General features: G+C 40.8%; 1 protein-coding gene across 10 annotated transcripts in view; it reads left to right on the forward strand.

The window, feature by feature from the left end:
- Positions 1 to 3,590: 3,590 nt before the first annotated feature.
- The window catches only part of PCNX1 (pecanex 1), a 91,971-nt gene continuing 69,517 nt past the window's right edge, over positions 3,591 to 26,044 (forward strand). For 4 of the 10 annotated variants that reach the window (XM_075151974.1, XM_075151971.1, XM_075151973.1 and 1 more), the window contains exons 1-6: positions 3,592 to 3,912; positions 12,036 to 12,244; positions 18,370 to 18,475; positions 21,548 to 21,593; positions 22,517 to 22,606; positions 24,260 to 25,960. In XM_075151974.1, coding sequence (XP_075008075.1) covers positions 3,760 to 3,912; positions 12,036 to 12,244; positions 18,370 to 18,475; positions 21,548 to 21,593; positions 22,517 to 22,606; positions 24,260 to 25,960 — 2,305 coding nt within the window. In that variant the 5' untranslated portion in view covers positions 3,592 to 3,759. Of the gene's footprint in view, positions 3,913 to 12,035; positions 12,245 to 14,032; positions 14,090 to 18,369; positions 18,476 to 21,547; positions 21,594 to 22,516; positions 22,607 to 24,259; positions 25,961 to 26,044 lie in introns of all 10 variants that reach the window. The other 6 variants (XM_075151979.1, XM_075151975.1, XM_075151976.1 and 3 more) reach the window with 6 other exon arrangements.

Consider the following 26,044-nt stretch of genomic DNA (forward strand, 5'->3'; position numbering starts at 1 on the left):
TACTGATTGTTTTATTAGCTACTTACAGCTTGGTATCATACTGTGATGATTACTGTAATGAAAAATCACAAGGAAGTGCCAATCATAGGCTTGTTTCTGGACATAATAAATTTCACCCAATTTAGGCAAATATTCTTTTCAACTTTCTGCTTCACCTCTAGTCCTAGTTATCTAAGTTATGTTCTCCTAAAACTTCGGAATTCTCTTGATAACTAATTTAAAAATTATAATTTTGGGTATCCTACAAAAGATGTCTGGAGGGAAAGTGTAGAACTTCATTCCCTTGAATGAGAAGATAAGAGAGACTAAAGTAGTACTAATGGTGCAAAGCATGCTGCAACATCATTCTTAGAAATGGCAACACATTGAAGCATTTTTGTGGCAGGTTTCAGTGTTTTGTTACTGTTTTGATTAACTTTCTGTTCTTGTAATATCACGCATTAGAAAAAGTGTGCTTATAAGGCTGGTCAAGAAATTGTAATTAGTTTATCCATCTGAATATTTGGCAGAAACTACATTCTACTGTGTACTACGTATAGCGTGGCCCTGATTTTGCAAGTGCTCTTTCAACCCACTGGAGTGCGGCGTGAAGTAAAGAAAAATGTTGCTGTATATGATTACAAGATCATTATTCCTTGGCCAAGTCCAAGTCAAAACAGCTGTATCTTTAATATGATGGTACACCTAAGAGAACCCATAATATTAATTTGCTACAGAAGTTTCCCCAATAGCCTGCAGTTGTGAGGAGGGCACATATATAAGCAATGTGAGGAAAAATGGAATTGAAGTATTGTCTGGCCAAAATAACAGTTATAGTTTCGAGTTGGTCTCCTCCTGTGTCATACTGGCTTATGTGGCAAATTACTTCCTTGCCTTAGCCTTGTCATACTAAATTACAAGAGAAATGGGAGATCAACCTATTTTTCTCCAGCATTAGGTAAATTCCAGTAACAGTTACAGCTTCGAGCTGGTCTAAGCTAGTTATTTGTTGGATTGCAGAGATTCGATGCATAGATTGAGTCTACTGCTGTTACTTTCTATCCAGATGCGGATTGTTTGTTTGTTTCCCTTAAAAGCTAATAATGATTTTTTTTTTCCTTACTTTGTTAATGATGCCTATGGCTGGCTTGTTATCAATTTTACCTTCGGGCATGGATGGATTCCAATAATATTATTTCCCCATCTTGTGTCCTAATGTTTTCAGCCTGTCCGCATTTAAATAGCTAAACAATGACATTTATTGTCCTCTCAAGCACATGATATTCTCTCGCTTATTTTACTGGACACAGGCTAGATCATCCCACGATGAAGTGCTCTTGAACAGGGCTATCTGTGCTAAACTAGGTTATGCTGTTCTGGATCGGGGTCGAGCCTGTAATATTGACGCTTTGTTTCCTCTGTTTTTTTGCTTTAACCCCCCCCCAAGCCTCTATCACTCCATGGCTGGTCCAATGACTTCTAGGAGCAGGGCTGGGGAAGCAGCCATAAGCTTCCACAGCGTTCAGCCTTTCACGCAGGGACACGGTTTAACATGAATCATTATTATAAGGCTGAGGCTAATCTGTCCAGATTTAACTAATGGCTCCTAAACAGAAGCATAAAGGTTTTTAAAGCAGCATTTACTGTGGCCTTCAGACATGTTATTAATGGATGTTATCCCTCTTTCCTCCTGTTTGTGGAGAAGGTGAACAGCTTTTATGTAACATTCATAAAACAGCTGCTGGAAGAACTAATGCTTCATAATCCTGATTGTTACAGTATCACAGTGTACTTATGGATAACACATCTTAAAAACTTCATCTTTTAACAGCTGTATTTGTAATTTTAGTTTTTAATGGTATTTTGGCAAATGATGTAGTTGAAACAGGCTTCATAGTTTTGTTTTTTCTGAGCCTACTGTAACTGGTGAGGCTTGTCATGCTTGGCTTTATCCCAAAAGGATAAAGGGAATTCCCCCTCCCCATCCATGATAATCCTCTGTAGGTTTTTTCTGTTGGTTTTTTTTCCTCTTCTCCTCCCCCCCTGCATATCTCAATCCTGTTTGACAGAGTGAAAAAATGCTCCTTTGCAAAATACTGCTAGCAGTTTTATATTTGAAAATGCACTATCTGAAGCAAAGTTAAAAATTGTTTATTTGGTTATACTGAGGAGAGAGAGCCATCGTGGCTGGGGTTTTGTGTCCATCCCTTCTCCCTACTTTCCCACTGGGGGAAACAAAAAATAGATCATCTACATCTGCTTTGAGTCAGCCACTTCTGTCTTCTGGTTTTCCAAGAATAGCCAAATGCTGCCATTGGTTTGCTGTCAGGGAGAAAAACACTGTGGAGACTGTGGCATTAACGCAGCCTCTTGAAAACACCAGCCCAAATGCATGCTCATCATGAGTCATGGCTGAGTGCTCGGGTTATTTCATTCCTCCACGGCAATTCCTCCACGGCAATTCCTCCACGGCAGAGACCCAGAAGGTGCTGTTCCCCCGTCTCCTATCTGCTGGAGTGGGACAGTAACTTGGTTTCAGGACAGAACCTATGTGGGATCCTTCTGCCACCGCAGCGACAGCATCATAGCGTGCCCTCAAAGGTTCTTGTTCCCAAGTATGACTGGAGAGTCAGGGAATTTAGTGAGGGATCCTCAGCATTACCCATCCATAGGGTTTGAAGGAAGAGACCTCCCCTCTCCCCTGCTTGACAGCACTCTCAAAATTCCCTTCCTGATCTGCCCCTTTCTACCTGACGGGTGACTTTTGGGATGCGCCTGTCTAAGGGGAAAGCTTGAAAAGCCGGGACTTGATGAGAACTAGTGACCTTCTGTAAACATAGGTGAACGTGGAAGTTGAGACTTAAGTCTGTGAGAGACTCCTGCTGTACCCACGGCCTGCTCTGTTGTGTTCTCCCTTCCGATAAATCCAAGTGATTCTGGCTTTGTATGTGTTGAAAGCAACAACGAAACAAACCCCGTGGTGGGGACAGGCACGCAGGAGTTTTGGTAAGATCACGTGTTGACTGTAAATGGAAAGACTCCAAAAACGGCAAGGTTGTTCTCTTGCTTTAATTTTAAAGAACTAAAGCGTACGATGGGACAATGTCCTCCTGCCCTGCCAGAAGAAGACGACAACGCGCCTTGCCAGGAGTAAGGCCCTGGCAGAGGGGAAGGAAAAGCCCTTTGCGACGGTTGTGCCTCCCTCCATTTTCTACCAGTATCCCAACACGGCACGAGCCCCGAGAGCCACCCGGGCCAGGCCGCAGGCGTCAGCCCGCCTCGGTGACCGGGGGACACGTTGCCCCGCGGTGCTGCGGGCGGACCCCGGCCTGCCACCGCCTCGTAGGTGGGGTTTGGGCCCCGGATGGGGCTCAGGGCCAGCGGCAGCACCTCGCCCGCCCAGCGCCGAGACGGCCCGCGCCGCCCCGCCCTCCTCCGCGCCGCAAGGGGGCGCTGGCGGCGGCGCTGCCCGCCTCGGCGGAGGCGGGGGCAACGAGGAGGCCGCGCGCAGGCGCAGTAGCGGGCGCCCCCGCAGCGTTGTCCCTCCCCGGCGACAGAGCGCGGGGCGGGCGTCCCCTGCCGCAAGGGCTGCCGGTCTATCGGCGGCGCGGGGGCGGGCGGCCGGCCCGGGGCCCGGACATAAGATGGCGGCGGCGTTGCTGGGGAGGCGGCGGCGGCGGTTGCGGCCGTGCGGGCTGTCGCGGAGCGCGGGTGGCGCGCGGCTCTGCCCGGGCTCGCAGGGCGGATAGAGCGGGGCCGGCTCGGCGGAGCGGGGCCGCCATGGGCTCCCAGGTGCTGCAGATCCTGCGCCAGGGCGTGTGGGCGGCGCTGAGCGGCGGCTGGTACCAGGACCCGCACCAGGGCGCTGGGGTCAACGCGCTGCACCTCTACCTGTGGCTCTTCTTGCTCGGCTTCCCCTTCACCCTCTACATGGTGAGCGCAGGCCGCCGCCGCGCCCGGGGGAACGGTACCGGCCTGGGCCTCGGGGCGGGCGGGCCTTGCGGGGGGCCGCCCGCCTCAGCGGCGGCGGGGAGGCCCGGGGCGGGGGGGGGGGGGACGGGAAGGGCCGCGGGGACGGGGCCGTCGCACGCGCGCCCCCTGCCCGCCGCGCTGCCTGCGCGCCGCCGGGCTGCCCCGGGAAGGGGCGCCCCGGGGCCCGCCTGCCAGCGGCTTTCCCCCGTTGGCGCCCGCCGCTGTGAGCGGTGGCCCGCGGCGGGCCCCGCAGCCGCGATCGAGGCGGCCCGGAGTGCGCCTGAGGCTGCGGCGTTTCGGAAGCACGGGGCTGTTACCGGGAATACGTGGGTGGGTGCTAGCGGGACGCATCGGGCGCGGCAGGGCTTCAGTCGCTGGCACTTGGCCTTCGTTTTTCTGTTTACTTTCCTTCAAAATCGGGCATAACTCTACTACCTTCCACCGCAGACCTACTGGTAGTCCAGGAGAAAGCACAGTTTCTGCAGGAGCTGTCAGATCTAGCAAGTATTTCTGGCTGGCAGCTCTATCACTTTCTCTTCTGACTTTTGAGACTGGGGGAAGATGTGCTTCAGGGTCTGTAACCTAGAAGTTTATTTGGCCATAGTGTAGTGTACTGTGTGCTGGCTGGCAGTGTATCTGGACTGTGTGTTATTCACAAGAAGTTCCTTCGGCTTTTTTGCTTGTGTTCAGACTTTAGTATACTTGGTTTGGGAGAATTCCTGTTGAATATATCTTTGTATCTGACACTTCAATCAAAGCTGTTAAAATACTAACCTTTAAGCCTAGAAACCTTCTTGGCATTTGGACTTGGAAACAAATATAGGAGAGGAATGATCAGTTATGAGAGAAGGGGACAATTTCCTGCTGGCCAGTGCTTTTCTTTCTGTGTAAGTTGTGTGTAATTATATTTAGCTTCAGATTTCTCAGTAGAAAAGTGTGATCATACTAGGTGTGTTGTGACCAGTTTTGAGCGTATGAGGTGGAACATGATTTGCAAGTCTGCCAGCTCCAGATGCTGTGACAACTTAAAGTAGAAACTGCCTTGTGAAAAAATGTGAGTTAGTGAATGAAACCCTGGAGGAAAAACTTTATGTGAGTGCAGTTGCAGAGATTGAGAACTCTGGGATCAGACATTTGCTTTGTTAAAAAGCAATTTCTAAGATTGCAGTATGAGACGCTTCATGCTAGGAAATAGCTAATGTGGAAGAGGAGGTTACAGCCCTGTACAGTTAGTTTTTAATTCATATTACTGTGTCTTGGAAAAGGTAGCTCCGAGGCTTTTTGTTTTTTTTAAGACTGCTGGCAAGGAAACCGCAGCCTGAGACAAACTGCTTTTAAAACCAAAGTTAATGTGACAACAGCTTTCAACTAAGCAGATCCTCTCTATAAAAACTGTGAATCTGTATCTATTCGGAGTTCCACTGAATATGGGAAAAGAGACCAAATGTAGCTTTTTTTTTTTGTTGTTTAGAAGTACTGCTCTTCTGCTTTGACAGAATAGTCTATTTAATTAGTACTGCCTTACTGAGAAAGCTGTTCATAAAGGTGTGGTGAGCTATATCCTGCATGCACAGGAGACTTTTGAAGGGGGGCTGATCTACATTGTACATAGGTCTTTTGACAACTGATAAATCTCGACCAGCATTTGAGTCTCCTGCTCCTCTTAAAGCAGTAGTTAAGCTTCAGTTGTCCATGTTATGGGGTAAACTTCAGTGTTGCTTAAACTTTTTTTTCTTTTCCTGTGCAAAGGGAGAAGACGGGCAAAAGCAAGCTGCTTTGGGTTTTGTTGAGGTCAGAGAAATTCTCTTGCTTCATAGCTCTGGACAAGTTAAAGATGCAACAACAAGTGCCAACTTCCCTGAGAATAAGTAGGGAGATTAGTCACAAGTTAAAGCAGATTGAATCATATTTGGCTGTTTTCCCTCTTTCCACCCTCTGCAGTTTAAGTGTTGTCTAGACATAAACAGGCAGAACCGTGATGGTCATCTTAGCTCTTTAGCATCTCTTAAGCTCTTTTTCAGAATAAAAAGCAGTAAATGTTGCATCGCTGTAGGACGTAGATAAATAAGCAGAACTTGCTTAAAAAGTCTTAGGTAATTGTAATCTGAATTCTGAGCGTGGCTCACTGGTGTGTGGGAGGGAGTTTCTAAGCTAGCTTCAAATGACTTGTTGCTGGCAGACAACCCTCTGTGTTTAAAAAAAACAAGGTATATAGAAAGACTTAGAATGCTGGCAGGTTTTATATTGGTTATAAGACTTCCTCACATAAGGAATACTAAGATCATAGTGTTGCTTTGATGCATTGGGACAGCAATAACTGTAGTTACTCCTAAGTTGTTTTGTAGCAACAAAGGCAAAAGGATCCCTTAAGAACTTCGCTTGTAGCTGGCTCTCAAGGCTGAATGCATTTTACAGTAAGCTAATAACTTTTTTCAAATGTTGTTTAACCCCCAACAGGAGTGGAACACTTAATCTCTTTTGGATATGGTAATTTAGATGCACTTATTTCTTAAAGACTTGGTTTATTGCACCCAACATTGCTGATCTTTCATCTGTGCATTCCTTCTATTGATCCTGTATTTTCAGAGTGGAATCTGGTAATGGTTGTGGTCAGCAAGTAATCCTATAAATCTGTGTGTTTCTTGGCACGTGTATGCCAGTCCTGTTAGGGTTGATGGGTTTAACGCATGGTGCAAACCAACTGTAGAATTCAGCTAGCCTTTCTTCCTTGGTCCCTCATCTGCCTTCTGAGGTTAAGAACTTGAAAGTGAGGTCTGTACCCTGTGTGAAGGAGAAGAGACAGATGTATACATAAATGTATGTATATTACAGATCCAGATACTTTTTCTCATGTGTATTTGTACACTTAACCTGTCCTTGTTGGAAGTGTGGTGTGGTGGTTTAACCCTAGCCAGCAACTAAACGCCACGCAGCCACTTGCTCAACCCCCCAAAAAGAAAAGGTAATGAAGGAATTGGGGTATAGAGGAAGAGAATTGTCTGCCTGAGTGAAGCTGCTTGAGTCTGTACTCTTCGATCTGTGGCTTGGCAGATCCACATGAGTACATGAGTACAAAAATACTGCTTTCTAGACTAGTTAAATCTATCCTGTTTGAATATTGTATTCAGTAACAGACTCAACTGTGCTTTTTGATCTGCATATCTGTCGTAAGAGTTGATCCCTGTTTTTACTCTAATCCAAAACTCAAGTTGGGAGAAGAAAATATGCTACAATATGGGGAGACTGTACAATGAGGTTGTAAAATACAGTGGTAGAGTTGGAAAAAATACCCTAAATGCAGAGGCCAATGTTATGCATCAGTGTTGCAAGGGGGAGGGGAAGAGAGGAGGCTGCCAAAGCACTTCCCCTAGTCGGAATGCTGTTTCAGCCCCACCACGTGCGCAGGAGGGGGTGAAGTCTTGGCTCCGGCACTCGGGGAACTTTGCCAGTGACTGAAGAGGAGCCAGGACTGTACCTTGCTTGGGGTGATGGGCTTGTATTTACCTACAGAACTTGTCTGTCAAAGTCAAGCTCATTTAGACAACAGTTCACTTAATAGACAGTTGATTTCCTGACTTGTGTACATTGTTATAGAAGTAGGTCATATAAATGTAGCTTCATGTGAAAGTTTTTTTCCAGTGAAGTTTCTGCAATGGGTGCTATTTCTTAAACTGAGAGTTTAAGTACTTGAAATTGGATGTATGATGAGAATCTGTTGTATCCGGCATTGCTCTTAAGCCACATTTAGTTTCTTGGCTACTGAAGTTTCATTTGTACACCTTGAGGTTTCAGTCAAAAACTAGATCACTTGTAACTGAACGTGCTCCCTGATAACAGCAGTTCTTAAGGGCTCTGGCTGTTCATAAACAAAAAATGGTGACAAAACTACATCTACAGATTCTTGATCTCTCCTCTTCTTCAGTATGGATGTTTCTATAAAATACTGGCCTCAAAATGCTTGAACTTGAAAGCATTTTACAAGACAACTGTTACTGCGTAATGAATGTGATTGATATCACTTTTACGTAAGGACTTGCAATCTGATTTGGGTTGGGAGACTTTCCTATGAATGTTCTCAACAGGTAACACCTACACATCTCTTTTTGAAAAGAATCTGAAACTTCATTGCATCTGTAGTGTCTAGCTAAAGCTAGATGTGATTAGGTAAGATCCATATAGTCTTTGTTTCTTCATAAGTACGCAGCATAGCCTGTGATCAATGAAATTCCCTCTGGTTCCTGGCATTATGTATTTGAAATCTTCAATCAAGATACAGTGACCTTTGTAGTTCAAATGGAATATTTTAGTCCTGTAACCAGCGGTCTGAGGCTTCTTTTCTGTTCTAGGTTGACCACTGGAATCTAGGAGTGCCTAAAGCTTTTGCTACCCACTCTTTCACAAAAGGTGTGCTGTGATATGAGTGAGCTGACCTAACAGCCAGCAGCTTCCAGAAGGGACAGTCCCACTCCTCAACTGTGATTCCTGCATCTTACCTTTGTCCACATGTATAGTGTGGATTTCATGTCTTGAAAGGTTTAAATTTGGAAAGTAACTCTTGAGGGAAAGGTGGCAGAAAATCAGTGTCCTTCCCCTCCCCCTCCATCTTTGAGAGTACTACTTAACTTCCTTTTAAGATTTAGGGAAATATTTTCAGGTAGGAGTTTATCTAATGATTGGGTTTGTTCAGCCATTAGATGACTGAAGTTTTCAACAGAATGTAATTAAAGCAGGGAATTTTTGTGTGGTCATGTCTAGCTCTTCTCTCCTACAAGAGCTTCAGTTGTGATTACTGCTGTTCAGTGTACGTTTTCTTTTGGTGCTAATGGAAGCGACTAGAGATGTGCAGTAAAATGGGATGTTCTCCAAATGCTGTTGCAGCTACAGACTTGTAGCCAGCTGGTGTCTGCTAACAAGCTCTAACCTGAGGTTTTTAGTCTGTTGCGCCCAATAAAAATGCTTTAGTACTTGTGAAAAGAACTGAAATGAGACCTAGCTGCAAATTTGTAGATTAGTATTAGATTTATATTCCAATCTTGAAGATAGTATTGTGTAGCATGCTCAGTTATACTGGTGAGAGACCTGTCTCTCCTCAAATATAGTAAAATGTCAAGCACAGTTTAAAATACTAATCTCACTTTCACTTGCCTTGGCTTGTGGAGAGAAGACCCCCAAATGAATTCTTCTAAGCTTGGCAAAGAAAAATAGAGAAGGCACCAGTGGTTTAGGTTAGGTTGCAGTAATTCTTCCTCTTGAGGCTGGAATGCAGGCGAGTTGTGGTACTACGGGTAGCACTGCTGTACTGCAGCATGAGAATTAATATGAAGTATGATCAGACAACAGAGTATGCCAGACATGCTAAAATTTCTTCTATTCCCAGAGAATATGCCCTATCCTGAGAGGAGTAACTACTAATGAGTACGAAGAATGAAAAGTAGTGAGTTAACTTAACTTATTTTTAGCTTTCTGCAATCCTGTGGAAACAGGATGTGAGGAAAAAGCACCCTCTAATTCTTTATTGGGTTTGCTGCAAGATACGTGAGGTGTTTTGCCTTTCCCCCCACTTGTTCTTAAAGCTTTGCTTTGCAGAACAGGATGCGTAGATTTTGCATTCCACAAGATAAACTGGATACACTGTGTGACCTCACTGCTGATGGAGTGGAGGGGAGAAGTTGAAGAGCTCTCCAGATAGAACAGTATAGGCATGTCTTTTTTAGACTAATTCTAGCTTTTGTCATCTAGTGTTAAAGTGACTCTTCTGGTAATGGCTTCTGAACACTAGGTACTTGTAAAGGAGAGGATAGTTGAAGTTGTGTTTGTGACTGGGTAGCAGACTGCTTAGCAGGAACAGGAAGCTCATACGTTTTGCCAAAGTTAATGGGCTTGCCCTTGCTTGCAGGGAGCTAGCTGCCGCTGAAGTTCTTGGAAGCGGAAGCACCACATTTCTTGAGGGAATCCTTGTAGCATTGCTTCAGGGGTTTTATGGATACCATTAGCATCATTGTGGCTCCTGGTTGCTTACTGACGCTGTTTTTAAATAGCTTTGTTTCCTCTTTCCTCTCCTGAGGGGGGTGCTTGGTAAGTGACTCTCCTATCCGTTAGGGTCTTGTCCAGCTCAGCATGCAAAATTTAAGTTAGCATACCTCAGCTTAGTTTGCCTGTCCTATTTCATATGTTGTATTAGGTGTTGACTTAACTTGTTCTGGAGGAAAAGGTAGGTTAAACTTGATCTCTTTAAGAAAAGAATCCTAATAAGTAACCTGCCTCCTGATGGATTCCAGACTCAATTATTTATACTTGTTTGGCTTTAGAAATGTTAAATTGATTATTTGTTTTTGCTTACTACCAGAAAGTGAGCAGCCAGATTAAGGATTGGTTTTGTTCTGAAGTCAACAGTCAATACAATATTTAGAAATGTTTATTCTTTTATCCCCTTTATTAGTACAATATTTTGTATTTGGAGATCTCTTCAAACAGTGTATTTGCTAAACTCGTGGCTTAAATTGTGTGACGAGCACTGCCAGTTCTTCTAGGACTAATAAGCTCTTGAATATGTAGAAATATTAAGTGACTAAAACTAGCTTTATGTGCAGAATAGAGAGGGCTCTCTGTCTTATTCTCCAGTTGTGTTCCCTTTCTGATTCTGCAAGATGTGCATAAAGACTCTTCTCTTGCAATGGTCTGTATAGGGAGGGAGACTAGGTGTATGAAACAAGCTGGAATTCTCCTTAAGCTAGGAAGCCTAAAAAGACAGTTCATTTGTTCTTATCTACTAAATTAATGTTTGTGCTGGGTAACAAATGCTTAAATGTTTAATTCAGATTGTCATATGTCTGTGTGGGTGTGTGCACATATTTATGGCTGTTAGAATTTTATATCAAATTACACCATCGGTGGGGTAAAGGATAGTGATGCAGCAAAATATTTGAGAACAGACTCTTGTTGCTTTTGTAAGGAAAGTGGTCTATTTGTGTATGAAGACTAAGAGTTAATATCTCATTTTTGTTTAGTGATTGCCTAGGGAAATGGCAAAATTATAAATATGAATAAAAGTTGAATTAGAAGGATGAAAGCCTTTAAGTGAAATCTAAGTTTAACTAGTACTCTGAACACTTCTTTTAAATACCTATTAGGCTGCACTTAATCAATATCTGTTGCTGAAGTGATTGATCTGTAAAAGCCTTATGGGCCTCAGCAACAGTTGCATGAGAAGTCTTAACTCTGAGTTGAACTTCAAAAGTTGAATTCAGGACTGAGGTTTTTCATGTGGCTTCTGGCCACCTTTGACACAGCTGAAAAATTCTCTTCAGAACATCTGTGTTGGCTGCCTTTCCATGGGCATGTAATGGTCTAGCACAAATAATCTTTGCAGCATGTGATCTTGCATGTTACTGTGGACTATTGCTCAAATGTGTGAGCCACAAATGTGAACATCCTTTTTTTTTGTATGCAGGTAAGGAAAAGTTTGGCTTTTGTGACTGATCAGTATCTTGTCATGCAAGAGTAGCTGTTGGAAGCTGACAAGCTAAGTCAAAACATCTGTGTTGGGTAGTTGAGCAGGTTTTCTCCCATCCACCATGCTGTCAAACTCACATCAGTTTTTCCAAAATGGACTTGGTGCTGTGTACTAGCTGTGAAATAAGGTCGTACCCTGTGCTTGGTTTGGTTTTCAAATTGCTTAAAATCTTCTTATCTTTTTTTATTCATAACAACTAATGAAATGTTGGGTGTGACACAAAAAAATCATGCTAGCTCTAGGTTTCCTAGTCTAGGTCTTACATTCCAATAGCCTGGAAAAAGAGAACACGAGTTGAATTTGGTTCTCAAGCTCTGGTGATAGGTCTGCTTAGCATGCTGCTGTGGTGCTTTGGTATCCTGTAGTCCAACTGTTCCTTTTTTCTATGTTGCTAGACTTCTAACAATCTCCACAGAAAGTTTGATTGCAGGGGGTGTGTGTTTAAACATCCATTTTCAGTATGATCAATATTTTCTGCATGAAAGAAACTGTTAAACTCTAGATAGCCTTATGTATTTTTATGGACATTTGACCTTGTGTTCATTAACTCTTTCTTACTCTCTTTTGAAAGGCCCTTCCTTCTTCCATGATGATAGTAGCTGTCTACTGCCCAGTGATAGCAGCTCTCTTTATCGTTTTGAAGATGGTGAATTACCGTTTGCACAGGGCACTGGATGAGGGAGAAATTGTGGAGCGGAATGCCAGTGAGCATATGGACAGAGGTGCAAAAACAGAACAAAGCAATGTTTCAGCCAAGAGGAAAGACAGCAATGGGCCCAGGTAAGGTGTCCGCTGATGTTTGTATACCGCTTCAAATGATAAACAGTCCTGTCTTCATCAGATGTGTAACTGGAATGGTGGTTGAAATAAACACTGAGGAATATAGATGCAGACCTCTAGTTCTGAAAGACTGTTTAAGTCTGGTCTTTAAAAGCAGACTTCTTGATGTATTAGGTTTGAAATGATGGATTCATGTTAATTTCCTGGTTCCTCCCCCAGAGGAGTTCCAGAACAATGTTGAAAATGCTGGAAGCACTGAAACAATAGCATGGAAAATGTGTGCTGATTAGGTCACTAAATACTTAATGAACACAACCAGTACAAGTAATCTTATTTCAGCAGTAGACTTAATTTTAAAAATCTAGCTGTCAGAGACCACATATACATGCTGTCTTTTATCTATATCTAACTATAAGGAATGTCTGATCAGGTTTCAATTTGCTTAGTTTTGCAAAAGCAGGAGTCAGATACAATGCTTGACTCCAGTCATAGTCTTACTTCAGAAGAACACTGTCCTGTGAATTTGGAAGTTCTGGAATTGCTCAGCTCAGTGATGAAGATGATGATTCTGAAGTATTGTCAATAGGAGATAATTCCTTTCCACAGATCTTCTTTGCTGTCACCAGCATAAAAAAAACCCAGAAGTTTTCCTCCTCTGACCAGACTATTTGGAGAAAGAAGAGCAAAAGATGACTCATCAACAAGGCCAGCCTAACCAGTCTGATCAGACTGTGGCTGTGTTACTTTATGAGCTCTATTATCAAAGCCTCTGCCTGGCTCCAGATAATTGAGGCTATCTTAAGAGTTAGACTGTGTGAAATAAATCAACCTTGAGTTGTTAGCTTTTAAAAAAGACCTTTCTCTTGTCTGTGAGTTTCTGATACTAGTAGCCATGAATAGTTTTCAAAGTAAGGCAATTAGTATGCTCTCCTGACACTTAAAAGGTTGTATGTTTTATTAAAAGAAAAACCAAACCTGAAACTTTTACATGGAGACACGTGCTATAAGGAAATGTATTTGAAAGAAGCCTCTTAAGTCTGTTTATCAGAATGCTTAAAGAAAGGAAGTGTTAAAGTGATGCTCTTTAAAATGCTTACCCTAGAAGTAAAAGGACTTCACTGTATGTATGGGGTAGCTTCTCATGAGATGGGTCTTAAGTTCTTCTGTATCTGCTCTCAGCTCAGGTATTGTTAGCAAAAACAGTGTCTTAGATTCCTTTAAAGTTGATATACGGTAACTTCTTGTATCAATCTTTTATAACCTGACCCTTTTTCCATGTTGTGTTTGGTAACTGAACCTGCTGATTTTAACTGTGATTCCATTTAGATCACCATATACCTTACTAAAACTGTATAGAGCTATTTTAGCAGAATACTTGCCTAACTGTATATTAACGCTTATTCTGCTTAATAAAATTCATGAAAGTAAACTAGCGGTCTGTTCTGTTTCAATGCAGCCTTGCTAACGTGTGTTTTAGCTGTGATCCTTAGATGTGTGTTGTTGGTTTGTTTGGTGTGTGTTGTTTTGGGGGTTTTTTGGTTTTTTTTAAGCCATGTAGCTTTTGCTTCCAAAACAGTAGCCAAGACTTGGCAAGGGACTTCTTTCTACTAGTATTGTGATTTACTTATAGATGTTTCAGAAGTTCTGTTTTGTCTAAGGAGACATGGGACAAGTTACTACATTATAAGCATTTGTGAGCTCAGAAGTAGAGGTTAGTTTGATACTGTGTGTCCTGCTTGCCAACTGAAGTTTCATTAACTTTTATATGATCCTTGTTCCCACTTTCAGGTCTCTTAACTAGAACTGGGAACAAGGTCAATGCAGAAATTACGGAGTTACTTTTTGGTAAGTGGGATGTACAGTATATACTAATCTTTGCCTGGAAGCTTACAAGAACTCTGGGATAACATTCAAACTAGTAGAGGGGATGTAGAGTGAGTGTTTAATATTGAGCTGTCACCATCTTAGTAAGTTCAATCAGAACACTAATAAAAAAAAAAACTGTCTTGGAAGAAAGTGTGTATGTAGGGTTTTCTTTTTTAAACTCTGCTCCCCTGGCATAAGGTGGATATAGGGGAGATCTAAGCAGACATACTACCTTAAATGTTTTGCATAATCAGAATATTAGTTTTGATAGCTTAGGCTACAGCATGTGATACCAAATAAATATATGTGTGTGTATATATAGTATAATGTGCAAAGCTGTCCTAGAGTTTTCGCTGTGCCACACACACCCTCCCTGAGATCACTTTAGACATGAATATTGGTATTTTTGAAGGATTAAGCAATAGTCTGGTTTCTGTTCAAAAGTTAGTTATGTTCGGGATTCTGTTTATCTTCTAAGAACTGCTGTTCTTTCTTTCTGAAGATGTTTATTGGCAAAGTGGTGCTTTCAGGTATCTGCCAAAAATTATGTGCTGTCATTTGTAGGTTTACATGAACTGCTCATTTATCTTCGGTTCATGTTAGTTTGTGAATAGGATCACACTCTTGAGGGTTTTTAATCTTTTCATAAAACTTTAGCATGCTTAAGCAAAGAACAACTTACTGTTCCCTCAGAAATGCCTTGTTTATCTTTTCCTCATCCTCTTTAAAAGCTGAAATTCTCTAGTTAATATTTTTGAAAGAAGCTAGTCTTAATTTAGAGATAGGAATGTCAGCTGTCTTTTTCTGTAGCTTCTAGTGCAGTTGCCACTCTCATACTTAAAGAGGGTCATGCTAGTAATGCTTCTGTGAGGTTTCATGGAAACAAGTGATAGGGATACAGGCTCCTAATCTCACATGAAAGGTAGAAGGAACAGTGCAAGCGTAATCTTTCTTTGGGTATCAGTGGACCCACATAGATGCCTTAAAACACTTAAGATAGTCTTGCTTTTGCGGGTATGAATATGGCTTCTTTCTTGTGTCAGTGACTACTATGATTCAAAGTATCATAAAGCATTAACCTGGTGACAGCTGTCCCTGATCTCCATCAGCATGGGGGAGCCGTAATCATGATGCTACATGAATTTCATATGTACTTCTACAAAATAAAACTGACAGCTGGAGAACGTTGTATCTTTGAGTTATGTACAGTCTACTTAAACAAGTATGAGCAAGTGAAATAAAAAAAATGTAATCTCTACAACTCTTGCCCTACCTTTGCTATTTCTTCTTGCAGTTTTCTGTGGCTGGCAGACCTGTTCTTGAGCTTGGAGTTGTTTTGCCTTTTTGACTCTATAATTAGTGATTCAAGCTTTAAAGAAAAATTCTCTGAATACTTGAAACTGTCGTGGTCTAGCATTTGCAGTACATGCTGTGGTCTTTCTGTGTTTTGAGAGCAGCCTCCTGACTATCCTGCTATTTTAGTTGGGAATTAAGGACAGAAGAAGGTGTTCAAAAGAAAAGAATAAAACTCTTCCTCCGCTTTGTCCTGAAATCAAAATTGCTCATTCCAAATTCTCTCTGGAAGTTCTAGTCTGAATATCAGATTTCTTTAGTCAGTCAGCCTAAGTCAGGTTTTAAACTTCTGAATTCATGTAGACTTACAGCCTCTTCAGACTTTTGGTTAGTCTCTGACACACTAATGTAATATAGCTGCAGATAGTGATTTTAGATAGGACAGTTACTAATAATTAGAAATACTAGTTTTGATTTGTTTTGCGTAGTCTCTGAATGCCTCTTCCACAGTAATCTCCATAGTAGGTAGCTGGACATAATTTATTCAGTCTTCTAAATTTGTGTGGTAACTTCAGGTTTTTTTGCTTGCAAATTGAAAAGCGTAGCGCTTACTCTAAGGTATGAAGTCAGTAAACTGTAAGAAACTAATTGTAGAACTTAATAGCAGAAAGGAATGGCCACAACACTAGCAGAAAATAGCTCCTAAAGGATTCTACATGCTGTTGTAGTCCAGATCCTTATGCATTCAATGATTAATCCTAGAAATCTGTACTTCCTGCTTGTTCCTGCAGACTTTATTTATTGTTGTTTGTTACTAGCTTTTGTTAATCCATTAGTTTGTGTGTGCTGTCACAGAATATAGCAGCTGTGAGTAGAGTGGTGGTGTTGGGTTGTATTGTTGCTTATGCTGATATCTGTTGGTTCACTTCTAGACAAAATCACCTCCTTCTTCCACCCTGGCTGAGTACCCAGCTCTATGCATGAGAGCTTATTCGCATTGACTTATTTTTCTACTTCATAGGACGTACTTTAATCATATGCAGTGTTTCTGAATGAATTATTCAAACAGGAAAGGAATTTCATCTTTCTGTGAAAGGCGTTCTTTGTTGTATCTTCAGTTGTCATCATAATGTTTGCTTAAACATAAGTGAGAATTTTTTGGTTTAGTCTTTTAACTTCATGTTATGTCCTTAGTGTTCTTAAGATGCTTATATAAGGAATGCTTTGTTTGGCTAAAGCTGGTGGAAATTATTGAAGCTGAATTCTGTACCTTTTTTTTTTTTCCTTACCTGGTTCTGCCTTAGCATAATTGATAATATCAGGTCAGAGAGGGCTCTGTAAACAGCCATCAATGAGAGCATGCTTATGTCTTATGGCTAAGCCATACCGAAATGGTGGCTTTTCACTTCTTTCTTATTTGCTGGAGTCAGACCATAATTGTTCTGCTAGCTCATGGCTGGTGAAGTTAACTTATTTTTACAGAAGTAATATATTCCTAACTTCAAACTGTCTTTTTTGTCATCTTTGATGTAGGAAGGTTCAGGGGCCTCTTGTGTGATCTGGAATGGTTCCCAAGGTTGTACCTTTACAACTCTCTGAAATGACAACAGCTTGAAATGTCATGCTGCAGAATGAATGATGTTTCAGGTCCTTTCGTCTATAGACAGTTTGTTTATAATATCCTAGATTGATGTCCGTATATTATAAAAATTATTAGGTGTTGGTCTTACTGCATGAAACTTTTCTGTGAGACCAGCTGTCTATTAAGTAAGTCCTGCAGTGCTTCTGTCCGTTTCTGTCCCCTTCTCCAGAGGGGCTTCATCTTTTAGTTTCTTCAGTCCAGCTGGAGAAGGGTTGTGTGTATGTTCTTTCTTCAGCGAAATGTGGGAGTGGACTTGCCACAGCTCTGAATCATTGATTGTTGGGAGGCAGTTGTTTCTCTTTGGGAAGGAGCAGAGACCATCAGTGTCAAATTACACTGCAGTTACTTCTGTTCAGAAGTCTCCTGGATCAAGATGGTTGAAGAGAACTGTATTGGGAGAGGAAAAAGGATGCCACAACTTCTCCCTCTTTGCAATAAACAAACGGTGCTAGGTTGGATCCCTGAGTTGTAGTCCCCAACTCATTTCACACCCAGTTGTCCTAATGGTCAAGTTCAACTTGCTTTTGTTTCATAAATAACTGCCTTTTGACAAGCTGAATTATTGAATTGAATTAAAAATTTAATTACAATTTGGTGATGTTGATCTAGAAGAGACTTTGAAACCAATACTTATTAATCCTGAAAGGGTGAAATCACTAGGATGTAATAATATATATTGTACCTCCAAATATTTCTTGGTAGGGCCTGTGAATTATCTGAAGGGAAGTTATTTTCTGGTAGAAAGAAGTGGTTTGCATCCCTAGGAGAGATACCATGTCCCTGTATGTCTCTGCCTTTGCAATAACTTTTACTGACAGTGTGTAGCTTTCTTGGCTAACCCATCCTTACTTTTGCTCCTAGATCCAGGCTAAGGAAAAGATCTGGAGTCCTTTCCCTGCTCTTTGAAAGAGTTCTATTTGGTACTTTTTCTATTGATTGATTTCTGGGTATTATAGTTGGACAGATAATCTGAAAGTTACATGTGTGTATGTGTAGATAGAGAATTTCATATGTCAGCATTTCAGAATGCCTCGTAGCTCCGAAGTCTTCATGGTTTGTGTTGGCTGGTGACAGTGGACTTTACAAGGCAGCAGCTTCTGTGACAGTATATAGGATGCTCCAGCTCTGAGCTTCCTGTGTCAAATGGGCAGCATTTATCTGAGATACTGGGATATATTTGAGCCCCTGATATTTGAAAAGGGAAAAATTGTTTTGCATCTGCACTCAACGTAGACAGACAAACTTCTGTTTAACTGGTAGGTTAATGTTGGTGTTTGGTTTTTTCTTTTTTTTTTTTTTTTTTTTTCTTTTATGTTTCTCTCAGTGACCCTGGTGGAGGGATTGAGATGTCAGAGTTCATACGAGAAGCAACTCCCCCTGTTGGCTGTAGTTCACGCAATTCTTATGCTGGGGTAGATCCAAACAACCAGGTAAGAATTAAAGCTACTGCAGTTGTTGCTTTAGTACTGCTGGCTTTGCAATCTGTAGAGTAATCTTTGCTGATTTTTTTTTCTTACTATTTTACATTTTTTTAAAATTGTATTAGCATAAACAACTTACCTTTTTGTATTTAACTGCTTTATTAGGATGGCACTCTTCCAGCTGCATAACTCCTGCTCATCCCATCTTGTGTTCATTTTAGGAATGGCTGGATTTTATAAGGCAACCTACTGTCTCATCAGAAAGTACTCCCTTTTGCTCAGTTAGATTTCTTCTGATTAAGTAAATCAAAATGACTCAGAGCATGGTTAGATAAGTATCAAGACCCACTGTGGTGGACTTCGCTCTTCCTTTTGGTATCAGTGGGCCATTAGATAGCTCAAGCTGTAACTTCATCCTTATGTTGTAACTTTTTCCTCCCTTACTTTTGTTTGATCTGTCATTTAGATGCTTAATTGGCAAACTTCAGTTGTGCTGAATTTGAGGAGGCTTTCTGTTAAGTCGTCTTAGAATGTATCCACTGCCAATTATCTCTTGCAATGCTAAATGGCTTTCTTAAAGTTACTATTCCTGACAGTTCAGACTCTGCAGTCAAAAATGTTAATTTGCTAAAGTACAAAGCAAGATAAACTGGTAGAAATGGAAAGACTACAACTGTTTATTTTTGGATTACCTCTGCAAAATCTTCACTATTTTGAGACTTCAACAGGGGTGGGAAGAAAGCAATAAATAGGGACTGCTGCACCCCAGATAGAAGTGCTGAAGAACTTGGCTTTATTAGATTTCAGTGCAACTTCATTATGCTCTAGTTGCCTTGTAATTTCACTGGGGAAGTTGTTCTGTTTCCTTATTATGTCTGCTAGGCTTATGCATTCAACTTCCATAGCACTGCATGTGCTGTTCCTTCTATTTGGCTTGTGACGTTTAGCCAGTCGTGGCATCTTTCTCTTACCAACTCTTCATGAGGACAAGTAGATTGACTGCCCAGACTGTAAGGTTATGTTGACAATGAGCATTATATTAAAGATACAGAAGCTATTTTTGAATGACGTGGAAATTCTTGGTGTGGTATTACAATATCAAGTCCTTCTAATTAGCTCTCTGAGCAAGCAGTATATAATGTAGTGCAATGTTATGCTAATGTTGGTGTTTTATCTGAATAATGCTCCATTATGCAGCATAGATAAGAGATTTTTTCCTTTGACGAGAGCAGATATTTGGTAGAGTTCAAAGGAATAGGAAGCAGTGGTCCATCTAGGGAGACAGAACTAGGCTGGAGATAATGTTTCTTTAACTGGACATTGGAAAAAAAATTATTCCAAACATACTCATAACAGTTTTAATGTTAAAGCATGTGAAGAAGCTCTGTGTTCTTTCCTGTGTGCTTTAATGCTGACACTATAACACAATTAAATCTACTGTGGAAGGAAGTGTAGTGTTTAAAATGTGTTTATGCTGATAAAATTAGTGCTCACTAGTCCCCTGGGATTGAATTTGTAGCATCAAAAGGGTATGTGAACAGTAAGCTGTTCTTAATGTGAGTTCTGTTCAGTTTTTTGTGTGAAATAGCTTTCCCATGCTGATGCATTTGCATTCAGCAAGACATGTTACTAAAGGGAAAAAAGTTGAAACATGGCAAAATGACTAACTAAAAGCGTGCAGTAGTAGTAGTAAAGTGTAGTAAAGAAAATACATTAAACAAGGTCCGGCTGCTTTTTTTGCATTACATGTAGCAAAGCCATTGTTCTTCTGTAGTATGGCTGAATAAAATCTGCACGTATCTTCAGATTACCTTAGATTTGCTGTGCTTACAGAGAATAATTAGTAGAATTATGCTGTCTTTTCCCCAGAGTAATTTGAAATAGGGATTTTGGAAAAACAGCATCCCAATAAATATACAGTCAAGTCAAATTGCCATCATTTTTATGTATCTTGGGTTCAGATTTTGCCTTTGAGTGCTCTTTTCCTATCTTATTTCTGAGTGGTTTAATTATTTGACACATGCATTTTGTGTGCTATTCAGAGTGCTTTGGGAGAGGTGGCATTGGAAATGTTATTGAAGGAAAGACTAAGTTCTCTTTAGCACCTCTACAAAATAATCCACTACAGATTACAGGACGTATGTAGAAAGGCAGACTGCAAACCTAAACAGCTAGCTAATTTTCCTATGAGGAGGTACATGCCTGCTCGTTGGTCATTGAACATGGCTGAAAAGCAGATACTATAAATTTGAAATGAGATTGTAACTAATATCTAAGAATCAAGGAATACTGCACAGTCTTCCACTAACCAGTTTACTTGCTTTGAGGTAGCTGTAATCTGTGTACTCAGAAACTGCCTTCAAAAGAAAAATTGCATTTGCAGGAATGAGAGGGAGAAATAAGATACAATAAAATGATTAGGTTAAATTGATTTAAGTTTATTCAGCTGCCAGCAGGGACCATCCTGCCATATCCTCTGTTCATGCTGCTGTCACTTTCCATGTACCAACACTTAGGTTCTTGTGGTTACCTGGTCATTGGATCAATTCTGGCAGATCTGAAAACTAACCTTGGTAAAAATATGTATCTTTTCCAATGGGACCACTTTCTGGATTTAACTGGGTGTTTACTGTGTTGAACAGATAAGTTTTATATTAACATGGTGCTTTCTTTAAGCATTTTAAGCAACTGTGATCACTGCATTAAACATTCAGCTTTACAACAGCAGTTATTAGTGTACCACCACACTAGTAGTTTGTTTCCACATTAAATATTTTCAAGGAAAATTCCTAGATTAGAAACTGTTTTTAAAATCAGCGTGGTAAAATCTCCAAGTACGTTGGCTATAAAGCAGAATAATGCACTGATGTAGTTGGATGCATAATTAGATGCTTTGTCATCTGTTTGCAGTGGAAACATTCTGTGTCAGAAAGGATTTTATGCACTGTGCTGTTGGATGCTTTTGTGCCTTTGAAAATCTCTCCTAGGCGTGTAGGCAAATGCATGCATTGCAGTAATAGGAAACAACAGTTGGCTAATTCCTGAAAGTTTACATCTGTTTACATCATTCCCTGTTTCTAGGTTGGATCTGGGTTATCTCGTCTGGGAACAGCAGCAACCATCAAAGGTGAGATTTTTGGTGCCTACTTAAAATTACCTTGCAGTAGCACTTCAAATCACTATTGTTTACTATGTTGTTTCCAAATACTGTCTACCTTGTTCATCTTCAAAACTTTTTTGTGAGCTAAGTACAGCATTTATTAATTGGAAGAAATCTTCCTTGGAGTTGCAAGTTATGTGCCTAAGACACTAGGAGAGAATATCTTGGAATCCGTGCTCTGTTTTCCATGTAACAACAGGTTTTTCTTTTGCTTGTAAATGCAGAGCCAAGGGGTTGGTTTGAGTGGACTTTTCCCTACCATTTTGAGTTCTGTGCAACCAATCGCCCCTCTGGTATTGTATTTCAATGACTTGATTAATCATTTCTGGTTGCATGGCCTCTAGCAAAAGTATTGTCCAGGACAGCCCTTATGAACTCCTCTGAGACGAAAAGATAAATTATTTGTAATATGCAGAGTTGCTATCTTGTAAATTTATTAAGCCAATATGAAGACAAAAGAAAATGAGATGTGAATTTCTGTCACCTTCCTGATTTTTCCTTACCTCTCTTGTTTTTACAAGTATTATGGTACAATCTACCTCTCATTTTTATTGGCAACCATGCAAAAAGGAATATTCAAATAGATATATCTTTAAGAAAAAAATAATCTTTATTTCCATTGGGTTCTGTGTAAGATACTTTTCCAGTTCTTCATGGAAGATCTGCATAGTTGAATGAGAACTTTCTTATATAAAAAATAAAGGAAATAGAGTAGACAATATTTATTTCTAAAAGATAAGAGAAATCTTGTCTTACTTGTAATTATTATTTACCTTTAAATGAAGAAATAAAAGCAACAGTCTTTCATGAGAGGTGAGAAATTTGCAGTGTATGTAGACGTATGTGTTAATACTTTGAGCACTGGTACTCTTCTTTCTTAAAATTCACAGGTGATACTGACACTGCCAAGACCTCTGATGATATCAGTTTAAGTCTTGGCCAGAGTTCTAGCCTATGTAAAGAAGGGAGTGAAGAACAAGGTAAAATTTCTTCTTCTGCATATTAAACATGGTATTTTGTTACCAAAGACCCTTTGCTTAACAAGCTAAATAAATCCATGCAATTTGTTGATAGACCCTGAGAAAGGGTATTTTGAAGCTTTCTGTTTCCTTTCTTAATTACTCTAAGTTCTGGGATGCATAGCTTGAATACTTTTAACTTTATTCTTTGGCTACGTGTTTCTTGTTCTGGCATCTTCCAGCAGGTAATAAATATTTACTGTCTCCTTACTGCTGCAAGATAGCGAGCTTGCATGTCTGTAGACGATCTCTCTAATACTGAAAGTGGCCTGGGATTTATGGACTTCATTGTAGACTAATTTGCTTTGCTTTCCAGTACAGCCAAATTAATCTTTTTAAATCAGGCATGCTTTTCTGTAAAGTAAACAAACTTGTGCAGAGTTCTGTGTTTCTGGAGCTATAGACTGCTTCTAATATGCAAGCTATTGGAGTTTTGTAATTGTTTTTTCCTAGTATGTAGGGAAACTGCTAGCTTGTATTCTTCAGTTGTCCAATTTCGTTTCAGATCTCATTTTTCATTTAGCTTCATTGCCAGGAAAAAATCTGCTCAGATTAAAACAGAGCATAAAACTGTAGGGAAATCTTTTGTTTGCTGATTTTAAAGTACCTGGTGATTAGCAGGAAGTTAACTCTGGGAATACTATAATTCATTTTGGCCAATCTAATGAGACTGATGGGTTCCTTTCAGTTGTTACTGGGTGATTCAGTGCAGAAAGTATGTTTAAAATGGAGGATTACAGGTGGCCGTGCTGTTGTAATAAGCAGCAGGGTTCTACTACTTTGAGCCGAGTAATGGAACTGTTTGTGAAGTTTCTTAAGTTACACATGTGCAAATGCACTCTACAAAAATTTAGCAACTGTAGTAACTTGGTCTCCAGATCTTCTATTTTTAGTGACAGTACCAAAAAGGAGCGTAGCCTGACTTTCAACATTACCTGCAGCTGGACACTTTTACAGGAGACTGCTTGTGATGGATAACAGAAACAATTTTTCTGACCAAGAGTTAACAGCAAATGCTCATAATTTGCTGTAACAGCACCAGTTTTAGAGGTAGTAAAACTCATAACTTAGTAGGAGTTTCATTATAGTACCCATAGACCTATGCCAGTGCCTGCATCCTTGCTAACTGTGAGCTTACTTGGTATCTGATAGGAAAGGTGATTTTTGTTGGGTTTTTTGTGACTTCAAAAGTTTACTATGTTTTCTTTAATAATTTTAAAGTTTATGTGAAACAAACAGTTTACTGCATGTAGGAAATAAAACAAAAGGCAGAGTATCCTTTTATAGTTAAGAAACTTTGGGATACATAAAAACATTAAGTCTGAGACACATGAGCAATAGAGGAGATTAGGGACTTGTCAGAATCATGTTGTCTTTTCTTAGCTGCTAAGATTAAGCTGGTGTTGATGGTTTCTTTTTTATTAAGAAAAAAAAGTCTCTGTCAGGTTTGCCCAGATGCTAGGAAATCTTTTAAATGGTAATGTGATGCATAGTACTTGCAAATGGATTTGTCAGTTTATTTACTTTATGTGATATAAACAAGCAATTGTAAAACAGATTGTGTAACTTGCATGAACATTCTATATGAGTATTTTTAAATATGTACTTGAACAGATTTGGCAACTGATCGGAAGCTTTTTCGTCTGGTGTCGAATGACTCGTTTGTCTCCATCCAACCTTCATTATCCTCTGGACAGGATTTGCCAAGAGACAACAGTGACAAAGTGTGCCTCTCGAACAACCAGCTTGTGGACCAGCCTAAAACCAGTGCATGTGACACAGAAGTAGCTTCGCTTGTAACTCTGCATTCTCACTCCTACAGGAAGGATCATAGACCACGAGGTGTACCAAGGACTTCTAGCTCTGCTGTTGCTTTTCCAGATGCTTCACTAAATGACTTTCCTCTCTATCAGCAAAGACGAGGACTAGATCCTGTCAGTGAGTTAGAAGCTTCCAAGCCCCCTTCTGGATCCAGAGAGTCCTTGGCTGAGAACTCTTGCATTTCAGGAGTTTTTCAATTAGATGACATTCTGAAAAGTAGCAGCCCTCAACCATTGGCTAAGAGTGGGAAGAGCAAATCCTTGAAAGCAGACAAAAGTGTGGACAGTCTGAGAAGCCTGAGTACTAGAAGCAGTGGTTCAACAGAAAGCTACTGCAGTGGGACTGATCGTGACACTAACAGTACCATCAGTAGCTATAAAAGTGAACATACTAGCTCAACGCATATAGAAAGTGTGTTGTCAGAGCATGAGGAGGAGTCTCCTAGAGAAGAGAAAAAGGATGGTAAGAAAAAGGACTGTGGTGTTGACTCAGAGGATGACAGTAGTTCTACTACTGACAAAAGGACTAGTAGCGAAAGGACTGCTGTGGAAGTGAGCACTAACAGTGGTGTTCCAGAGGTAAAGGGTTCTAATGCATCTGATGAGATGCACGGTCAGAAAGGTTTTGGTGCCTCTGCTTCAGAAGAGGCCAATAAGAACCCACATGCCAATGAATTGACTACGCAAGCTGACAGGCCACCTGGGAAGGCTGCTGAACAAAGAGATGAGCAGGGTGAAAAACTAGCTGTGTTAGTAGATTCAAGAGCTTCTAAAGAAACGAGTGGAAAACAAAAAGAAGGAGATGTTCGACCAAAATCTTCTAGTTTAATACATCGAACAGCCTCTACCCACAAGTCCAGCCGGAGAAGGACAGGAAAAAAGCGGGCTAGTAGTTTTGATTCAAGTCGGCACAGGGAATATGTTTCCTTCCGAGGTGTATCTGGTACTAAACCTCACAGTGCTGTGTTTTGTCACGATGAGGACTCCAGTGATCAAAGTGACTTGAGCAGGACATCAAGTATGCAGTCAGCTCACCAGTTCAGCAGTGATAGCTCTTCCAGCACCACCTCCCATTCATGCCAGTCTCCTGAGGGAAAGTACAGTGCTCTAAAGACCAAATATGTTTCTAAAGAACGTGGGGGCACAGACCCTGAAAATGCTCACAAAACCCATGTAAGTTCTGAAGGAAGTAGCAAAAAACGATCTACACGTCGGACTTCTAGCACAAACAGTGCCAAGAATCGTGCCAGAGTGTTAAGCCTGGACAGTGGTACTGTAGCTTGTTTAAATGACCCAAATAGTTTAATGGCACCAGGTAACATAAAACAGTTAACCACTTCAAAGTCTGATTTGGAAGCCAAAGAAGGAGAGGTGCTAGATGAGCTATCTCTGTTGGGAAGGGCTTCACACTTAGAGTCAGTCACTCGTTCTAGGAATAGCTTACCAAGCCAGGCTACGTTTCCTGAAGGGGAAGAGCAAGAATCAGCAAGTGGAGGTAAGTAAATGACCTACCAGAAGTACCTTGCCGTATTTTGTTAATGAGTCTGGCATCTATGACTTAAGTTACAACTATACTTAA

The sequence above is a fragment of the Calonectris borealis genome, chromosome 5, assembly GCF_964195595.1.
Source record: "Calonectris borealis chromosome 5, bCalBor7.hap1.2, whole genome shotgun sequence".
NCBI lineage: Eukaryota > Metazoa > Chordata > Aves > Procellariiformes > Procellariidae > Calonectris > Calonectris borealis.